General features: G+C 37.9%; 1 protein-coding gene across 1 annotated transcript; it reads right to left on the reverse strand.

Annotated features, from left to right (window-relative positions):
* Window positions 1–1704: 1704 nt before the first annotated feature.
* Window positions 1705–8153, reverse strand: LOC139714695 (uncharacterized). The gene is made up of 6 exons (XM_071626368.1): window positions 7921–8153; window positions 6736–6830; window positions 5866–6008; window positions 4956–5181; window positions 2407–2475; window positions 1705–1914 (listed from the first exon to the last, which is right to left on the reverse strand). Exons 2-6 carry the CDS (start codon window positions 6817–6819, stop codon window positions 1705–1707), a joined length of 732 nt encoding a protein of 243 aa, XP_071482469.1. The 5' UTR covers window positions 6820–6830; window positions 7921–8153.
* Window positions 8154–9770: the final 1617 nt, after the last annotated feature.

A 9770-nucleotide genomic window follows, 5' to 3' on the forward strand; every position in this document is an offset into this window, starting at 1 on the left:
AAGTCACCTCTCTAGTACATTTTAGCTTGCAACAAGTAACTGCAAGACATTGTTAAAGTGGCAGATCTAGGGAAGGAGGGTTAAGGAGTTTAACCCCACTTTTTTCTGTCAAGCGAAAATGAGATGTGCATAGATGCATACTACATAACTGCAACCTGGATTGAATATATTTCAAAGAATTGTGTATCTACATAAATTACACCGGTAAGAATGCAGAGGAGCGGACATAGAAGGAGAGAATAGACACAGTGGTATATACAGTACACTGAATAACAGGGACATCTAAGGAGGACTTGTGTTTGACAGATTATTTTTGTCTGATTAAAAAAAAGATTTACATGCAGTTGTTTTATGCTTAAAGAAATGATGACTCCATCGAGATGATGAAACGATCCCAATTTGTTGTATATAATAAGATTCCAATAAAAATTATTTCAATTTAAAGAACTCAAAGTTCTAATTGGTTTAACTGTTATTATATCATTATGAAGTGAGTTCCATTACTTTGGCCCATGTATCGTAAATGAAGGTGTTCTGAGCCAGCAAAGTTCTCAAAAACGGCAAATGGAATTCATTCGATCACCTTGTTGGATAATTGTGAATGGATTGATTTCTACGAAACATTGTTTCAAACATATTTGGAAGATTATTCTTATTCTAATTATAAACAAATTGTACTAAATCAAACAAATACACATTTTTAATTCTCAATGTTTTGTGTTAAAAAACAACGGGTCAGTATGAGACAAGACTGCAGTATGATATATGATACGGAGTGACTTCTTTTGTAATAGAAGTAATTTATCTAAGAGTGTTAATGATATGTATTTTCCCACACGAGAATACCATAATTTAAATAAGGCAATATCAAGGATTAATATAATGTAAGCAGCGACAATAAAGAACGAAAAAATTTAAGCTTGTTAATTATATCAATGTTTCGTTAAGTAGTTTTGCATATACTATCAATATGAAATTTCCATGAAAGCTTATTATCGATTGTTATTCAAGAAATTTAACATGGGAAACATTTTCCAGTGGCGTACGTTTAAAAACATTATTCACAGGTAGCTGCCTCTGTAGAATTGCTAAAAAGCATAATAATTATATTTTGTTTTTTGAAGAGTGGGATTTTTTATTTATTTTTTTGCTTTTATCCATTGGGCGACATTTTCTAATTCAGAGTTTATTGTATAAGTATAGGGTAAGAGGAATATTGTGCGAAAAAAAAAATAAATTTGAGTCACTCGCAAAGGAAATAAAAGAAAGAACATCTTATGATCTACCAAAGTCATTTATATAGAAAATAAACAAGACAATAAAATAATAATAAGCTTTCCAGTGGGGCCCCATATTTGACTTTTAACAGTTGTGTTACAACCATTTAAAGAAATATATTGCTTTCTGTTCATGAGGTAGCTCCTGAACCACTCCAGGACCTTCCCATGCACTCCGTAATGATGTCATTTATTAGGTGAAATCATGATTAATGGTGTCGAAGGACTTGTAGAAGTCCAGAAACAAACCTGTCAGATGAGAATATTTGTCGATAGCATGTGCCACTTTTTCTATAAAACTCATTAATGTATGTGTAGTGCTATGTTTTTCCCTAAATCCAAATTGAGAATCCGAAAATATATAAAACTTGTTGTGCTCCGTTTCACAACCTAAAACTTGGTTTCACATTCGGCATCCGGATTAGGTTCAAGCATGATCCGGCTGAGGTTCAAGCACGGCCTCATCCGCTACTGGTTCCCCATTAATTGCTATCAAGTGTTCCATTTCCTCTGGAGTAGGCCTACTGGTACTCGGCAGTGAAGTCAGTTCTATCTCATTTGCCTGGACTTCAGAAGTAGTGTCTCTACTTTTGTCACTCCCACCGCCACTAGAGGAAGCCCCGGCGTTCCCGGGGTCCTGCCGATGAATATCATGACAAAGTAAAGAGTGAAATGACATGTTTAGAGGTCTCTATCGGTAGATACTCGGAAATGGCGGCAAACTTTTTTTAAAGCTAGAATAACCACCAAATCATCTAATCTGCATACCACATTTCGATGAAACTCATTGACTGATTGTCGTTATTGAATTCCAAAAATCCATCCAGCCAGGTTGATCTCTTATATACCATGCAAGCAGATGGATCAGTGTAGGTAATTACCTATCAATGCTTTTCAATTACCCATCGTTCACGACTATGCAAAATTTGAAGATAGCCATGCAAAGAATACAAAACTCCAATGAAATCTAGTCAAAAATGCTTTTCCTCCCCATACATTACACGATAAAATTGGAAGAAAATCAAATAAACGATGCAAAATTTGCAAATGCATTTCATACTGTTGTCCACTCGTCGACCATCCCCCCCCCCCCCCAATTCCCACTTGCCTGGCGTGCATGCCCACTTACCGGTCGTCGAGTCTCAGCATCACCGTCACCGTCCCTGCCGTCGCCACTGGATGAAGCTTGAGGGGTTCGCTGATGAAGATATCATTACAAAAGTAACAAGTAGAAAGACATGAAGGTTCCTACGGATTACTCTATCGTTTATACTTTGAGACAGCAACAGAGTTAATACAGCTAGAATTCTCAAGGAGTTACTAAAGCGAGCTATAATAACTCCTTGAAATGCTCAAAACATTCAACTAAAAAGAATATGAATAAAGACCATCCATCCATAATAAAGTTGTTGCATTTCAAACTTTCATCCATTCAGGTTGACCTTTTTAACCCTGTCTCAGTCGGATCAATGTGTACAGCCTACAACATGACTGTTCATCACCACTGTGCAACACCACTACAAAAAATTTAAATTAAACCCAGTCAGCAATGTCTTTCCCTACCCATTGTACAATGATATAAGGCAAACAAACAAACAAACAAACAAACAAACAAACAGACTTTAAAAAACAACAACAAACACCGGAAGATAATGATGTAATGCAACATTTGGATGAAATCCAGTCCAAAAATGTCTTTTCCTCCCAATGAGGTGCACCACAATACAAAACTGAAAAAAAAATTATATACACAATAAGACCCCTTTTTGCCCTTAAAAATCGAGACAATACAGGAACTATCACAATGAACAATATAGGCTATTGAATTGTCCTATGTACACATCTACACTGATCTCTAACTCTAGTTACATAAAGATCAGTGACACCTTCAGCGATATCCGTTAAGAAATGGGACCGTTATCATGTCCACAAGATTGAAGAAATGTGAGGCGGCGTATTGCCGCTGAATTCAAAACCTTTCGTGAGACTCTTCCGGGGATACGCTAGAGAAATTACCCCAAAAACAAAACAAAACAAAACAAAGCAAAACAAATCAAAACAAAACAACCAGCAAACAAAGAAACACGAAATGATAATGAAGTTTTTCGTAATACGTGTAGCGAAGTATTCCATGTCAGATCGATTGTGTATGCATAAACAAGTGCTTGCGACCGCAGATATGAATTTCTGCTTTGGTACAATTAATTATTACTGATGACATGCGACAAACTGCAGAGTGAATAAGCAGAGTGCACGAACCTTCGTGCGTAAGGTAGATTGGATTCATACATATTGATATATACTTGCACTTAATTCACTTTCGTTGATTTCGTACTTCATTGTTTCTGTGTCTCAGACGACGTAACCAGCTGAAAAAATTAAATTTCCATAGAAGACACACCACCAGTGCCAGGCACACCACAGTTTGTACCAAGCAAACCACAATCAGTGCCGCATGCAGAGAATCGAGCGACGAACCTGTCAATGTCAAAAATAGTTTGGGTAGGCCTATCAATTTACGTAGTAATCAACGCATTCATTATGACATATAGCTATTTAATGCTTATAACGTATTGGTTTTAGTTGCAGTTGCTTTGGGTGATTGGAAATTAATGTTTAGGGTGGAGGTTTGCCTATTCTTGTACACTTTCATTCATTCATTCATTCATTCATTCATTTATTTTTCATTTCCAACAAAAACATATAAATATATTACAAAAATTGAATACAGTGCATAAATTTCATCATACAAAGTAAAGGATAAATTTACAGAAAACTTGTAGGTATAGGAAAATGTTGGAAACTTGGAACAGTCTGAATCACATGTGTCCATTCCATTGGAATGGGTTTAACAGTGATTTCACATTGACCATGTTGACAATGTCTGCATGCTTTAAACTTTACGTAGTATCTAAATCAATGCTTTCTTTATTTTCAGCATTCTTTATCCCCCCCCCCCTCCTTCATGATCTCTGATTTTTTTAGTCACTTAAGCTAGCTTGCACTTGGTATATTCCTGCAATCCTAAGAGATCCTGTCACGAATAACCACTTAAATCCAATGTTTGACGCAGCATTTGATTTCTTGTCGGGCAATAACACTAATATTTGGAAACTCTCAATTCTATATTTTTTTTTCAGTTTCTTGTTTCTTGAAGTTAATTGCAGTAGCAAGGTATTTGAATTGTTTACTTTATTCTACACAGCATTTGCATTTCTTCGAATACTTAAGATTAAGTGGTGTGTTAAGCTTTCGTTTGTTTAACTTGTGCTTACAATGTCCAGATAGTGACTATATTATATGCATCCCTCGCAGTATCTTGCCTAAAGTCGTATATGGTGCGGCTTGACGACTCAACATTATCACTTTCTCAGACGAGGAGCAGATAGAAAAGCAAGCGATATACACACTTCTAAATTTGTGGGGGCCACCAAAACATATAATTAATGAAACAATGGGTTCCGACATCTATTTCTGGTGGCCCTGGGCCGCTGGCCCACCGCTAAAAATGTCGAGCCTTGTATTAGACCTATTACATGATAGATATTAAAAAATATTCCTGGTATTCACCAATGGTCATTAATTTAGTTCCTTTTCCTTCCCCGATAACTTAAATCGAGTGCAAACGTGCAAACGATAAACGCAATACCAGGTTCAAGAGCACGTACTCTTCTGTACAGGCTCTGGGTTTTTGTCGGCTGCAGTGGTTGATCCCGCATAGAGTTCAGTGGTTGATTCATGTGAAGTCGTCGATGGTTCGGTGAAGATACTAATACAAACTGTGTCTGACGTAGTGGTGCAGTGAGTCTGGACACGTTCATTCGTTCCACAGTCCCAGCAGCTGCGGCAAACTGTGCACCGATTGAAATTCGCTTGGAAGAATTTACCAGTACAAGCTCTACATCTACAGGTGACAAAAAAAGTGCATGTTTTTCCCTCCACACTGAACATAAAGGGAAGAATTTGATTGACATAATAATTTATAAAGCGTAAAACCTTTGCATAGTATCAAAAGCTCTTGCATCGCAGATTATATTATAATCTTTTGCGCTGCAAAAGCTTTTGATATGCTTGACAATAACGCACCGTTACATGAAAAATATGTCTTGAGTCTTGATATAAAGACTGCTTACAGTTGGGGGGTACAATCAATCATATTCATAGCAAAAATTTGGAAACTTTCCTAATGCCGCATCAAGATTTCTTTTCACTTCGTGTCAGATTTTAACGAAAACACAGAAGAATAAATAAAAGAAACAATAACAGCTTGCAACCACTTATGAAAATCATGTTACTGAACGATACCGGATGATTTCACCTTCCCAAGATAATATTGGATACCATGAACACAGTTCAATCACTGTATCAGTGAACATGAGAAGAACATGAGAAGAATCTGATTCGAAAAGTGTAGGGCCTTATTCTGATGGTGGGATTTCCTTTTTGTTGTTCTTCTTTCGTTGCTCTGTACGTCAACCTTAGAAAGTCCCAAGAAAGTACCTAGGATCTGTCCGGGAGTGCCCACTTAAGCGAATATTGGAGGTTTGACTGGGTATATAGAATAAAGTGGCAGTTTGGGTTTTCTCACATATCTGTCGTGTCTTCATCGGCACTGATACATGGTTTAATCTTCACCTGGCCCGGCTCGCAGAGCATGAGACCTTTGGCACCGTTCGGGCAGTCAGAACTCTCGTCGTACGTCATTGGAGAGTCAAACTCGCAATCTGATTCCTGTAAGATGGATTGAAATAGCAACATAACATCCATGTTACTAAGGAGGATAGAGAATATCACTTTGGCGCCATCTTGCATTACGTAAAATAGTTCATCTTTAAGCTTCAAGTATTGTATTCGTTGCGATAGGCTACTTTCAAGACTAATCATTGTGGTGGATTTGTTGAGAAGAGTAATATAGTACATTAATGTAATCTTTTCTCCTTTCATGAGAAGGATGGCATTCTCATATAGCTAATGGTGATTTTAAAGGGAACCATTAATTCATGTATTCTTCCGTCCAAACATTCACGGAATATATCTGTTCTGTATCCATCATCATTACTTTGTCTGATTTCTTTGATCCTCAGTCTTGATAAAGGGCAGGGCCCGAAAGCTTGAGAATAAAAATCAAACTGTGAGGATGCAAGCTACGTCTATCGTCTCATCCTTTCTCTCATCTATCATATATATATATATATATATATATATATATATATATATATATAGAGAGAGAGAGAGAGAGAGAGAGAGAGACGGGGAGAGAGGGAGAGGGAGAGACCGTGTGGAGAACCAGTGCCTATATACTGTATAACTATATAAAATATCTTCTCGCACTGAACAAATAATGAAACGGTCGGAACCCCCCCATATATGTATAAATTATATATACAATTATAATATTATATATCTATTACTTATCAATCAACATTGATCAATTTGATAATATGTATAGTGCACTTACCACATTCGAGGACATGCCTCCATAGTTCCAGATGAGTGCAATCGAGAGAAGAATATAAACAGTGTTCTTTTTCTGTGTCGCCATAATTTCTGTCTCTGGGGTTTTTACAGAAATGTAATCATAACAACCATATATATATATATATCAAAAATACCAAAACGACCGTGGTAATACAAGACAAGAAAAAAGGACATGATGATGACAATATTGGTCGCATTATGGAAGCTTGAGAAAAGTTTCACAACTTTTTATTTCCGTCACAAAACTACAGTCATCACCACGTGTCAACAATATTCTTCCAGTCTATGCGAACTGAAGCCTATCAGTTATCATTTACACGGCATCAAGATCAGTCATGAACCAATGTATTGCGGTTTAATGTCGATATGAATGATATGAACTTGGATACCGCAAACGAACTGCAAGTAATGTAAGATATGTAAATGTGGCATAATGAAAACGTAACTACCAACGGTCATGATTTTTTTTTTTTTTTTTTTTGGGGGGGGGGGGCGTTATTGGAAGCAGAAAGCACTATACAGAAAGCGATCACAAAACGTTAAAAAAATTCACAAGAGCCTTGGCTACAAGGTAGGACACGATCAAAAAAACACACAGGCCTACACACAGTTAAAGTAGCCAGACTTGTGTCGAGCTATGAGTGTTCGCCCGAGAATACTTCAAAAAGTCTTTCTCAGAGTTGTATTGTTATCATATAAGTTGACGGCTTGTGCCGGAAATGTACAAAACAAATACATGGACGACACCATTGCTCTGATAGAGTATTTGCTTTTCTCATTGTACCCAAAATACGACATACCGAGCCGCACGTTATCAGCCTTACATCTTGTACAGGAGTTATCACATAATAAGTCAACAGCCCGAACAGACGTAGTCCTTATCATTAATGTTAAAGGAAAACTAACATTGTATACAAAGTATATAAGGAAATGGCCTTCACATCGTTAAAGCTTACAAAAACGAGTTGTGAATACTGGTATGTAGCAGCGCATGATTATTTTCTAGTTTTAGATCAACGATCGGCATTAGGACATTGAGTAGGATTTTGTTCTAAGAATGCTTTCATCGTCTATGACAGCTCGTGAAACTTACTTTACTCTACTTTAATTTACTTTGATAATCAATAAAGACAAAGGCAAATGTTATACAGAGGTTATTACTTACATCAGGCCCAGTGCAATGCAGTGATTCCACAAAGATGAAATCAAAGTTCGTCAATCAGGCTTCCTGATGTTTGAAATGCAGTGATTGATCTGAACAAACTTAATGCTCGTATTGTTGAATGTGACACGTAGACTGATATTGACAATCAGCGGACTCATTCTTGCACAAAAAGAGTCCTCACTTATTCAGACAGGGTAACAATTTGAGCAACATGGACCTTGATCGATGGTACCTCGATGGTACCCCAGCGCGCTGAAGTTTTCTCATTGTTATGGAAGCTAATGGTGGGAAAGAATGCAGAATATGTCCTACTACCATACAAAAGATATACAAAAATACGCTAGGTGTAAAGCTAGTATCTCACCAACGAAGACGTCTCTGCGACGTCTCCAACTTATCAGTCGCAGCAGTCGCTGAAACGTCTCCAACATAAAAATGTCTTGCGGTCTCACCAAGGAGACGTCTCTGAGACGAGTTATGGCAGGTGTCAAAAAATTTCAAATATGAGGGAGCCGTTGCAGGATCACCTGACTTGATCTAGGCAGGATGTCAGCACGCAGATGGGTCATGTGGTTTCGAAAGTAGGTAAAACAGCGTCAAATAGAGTCGCGGAGACGTCTCTGAGACGTCTCTGAGACGTCTCGGAGACATCGCGGAGACATCGCGGAGACGTCTCAGCAGTCGCGGATAATTATTATTATGATTAGTCTCCGCGACGTCTCCGCAACTGATGGAGACGTCTCAGACACGTCGCGGAGACTTCGCGGAGACTTCGCGGAGACTTCGCGAAAAATCGAACATGTTTAAATTTCTTGCGACTAATCGGAGACTCTGTAATTTTCAGGAGACGTCGAGTAGACGTCTCTGCAACTAGCAAAATCTAGAGTCGCGAACTCGTCGCGAACTAGTTTCAAGCCCCGGTGAGATACCCCCATAAGGAAGGTACTACGAATTTGACATCTCAGTGACTGCCCAGCCTTAAAATGGGCAGCTGAGAATGCAACGTACAATACCCTAAAATGGCACCTTAAATAACTGTATGTTGTTCTAGTCAGGAAATAAAACGTATATTGAGAATGAGAAGGGTTTGTCTTGAACAATGGGTTTAGTGACAACTTAACGCCCTTATCATTCTCTTCTTTGAAATACAATAAAGGATTCAGTTATCAACAGATGTCAGATTATATTTGTATCTTATCCACATCACAATAGGTGGTTGTCTTTAAGTCATTCTATTGACCTTAGTTCAATTTGATATGCCGAAACCTATTTTTTTTTTGAAATAGAACCCCTAACTAGTGGTAGAAAGCAGAGTAAAAAACAAAATCCTTAATCCTTTCTGGAAAACGTCGATGACGCCATTTATGCTACAAACATGTCCTTTTCGACTTCTTTTGACATGGGTGCGTAGCAAAATGCAGAGAGACCTCCCCAGGTCACTTGCTTGGGTTACCATTGTACGAAAACGATGTACTGCCACGGAACGCCATAACATGTCACGCATAATGAAGACAATGCACATCACGCACTTCGGATTTGCGAACATTTTTGTTCAGCTCAGCTCATGCATGTTCGGGGGGCACACAAAGTAAGATAAATAAACCTACAAATGTTGTTATGGCGACTGTATGACTCCGCTATATTGCATTATTCTCTTAATAGTTCTTGACAATACATGTTGCCAGTGCCAGACGACAGTTTCCCATGATTGGCAAATAATCACTATTTGGTAATACATATACCTACACACGAATTTTTATGACAATACTTCGAGCCGTTTTTGAAATGTGGGCAAAGGTGATATTTTTTTTCACTTGACCTTTGCCAACATGACCCAAATCTCTCCTCCC

This window comes from Diadema antillarum, unplaced genomic scaffold (genome assembly GCF_040938485.1).
Source record: "Diadema antillarum isolate AM-2024a unplaced genomic scaffold, OU_Dant_1.0 seq00002385_RagTag, whole genome shotgun sequence".
Lineage (NCBI taxonomy): Eukaryota > Metazoa > Echinodermata > Echinoidea > Diadematoida > Diadematidae > Diadema > Diadema antillarum.

Excerpts from the sequence above, each read along its gene's own strand:
- LOC139714695 (XM_071626368.1), bottom strand. The coding sequence starts at position 6,819 with ATGGCGACACAGAAAAAGAACACTGTTTATATTCTTCTCTCGATTGCA. Across the intron at positions 6,009-6,735 it reads GAGGCATGTCCTCGAATGTG|GAATCAGATTGCGAGTTTGA; the intron begins GTAAGTGCACTA and ends TCCATCTTACAG. Across the intron at positions 1,915-2,406 it reads ATGCTGAGACTCGACGACCG|GACCCCGGGAACGCCGGGGC; the intron begins GTAAGTGGGCAT and ends ATTCATCGGCAG.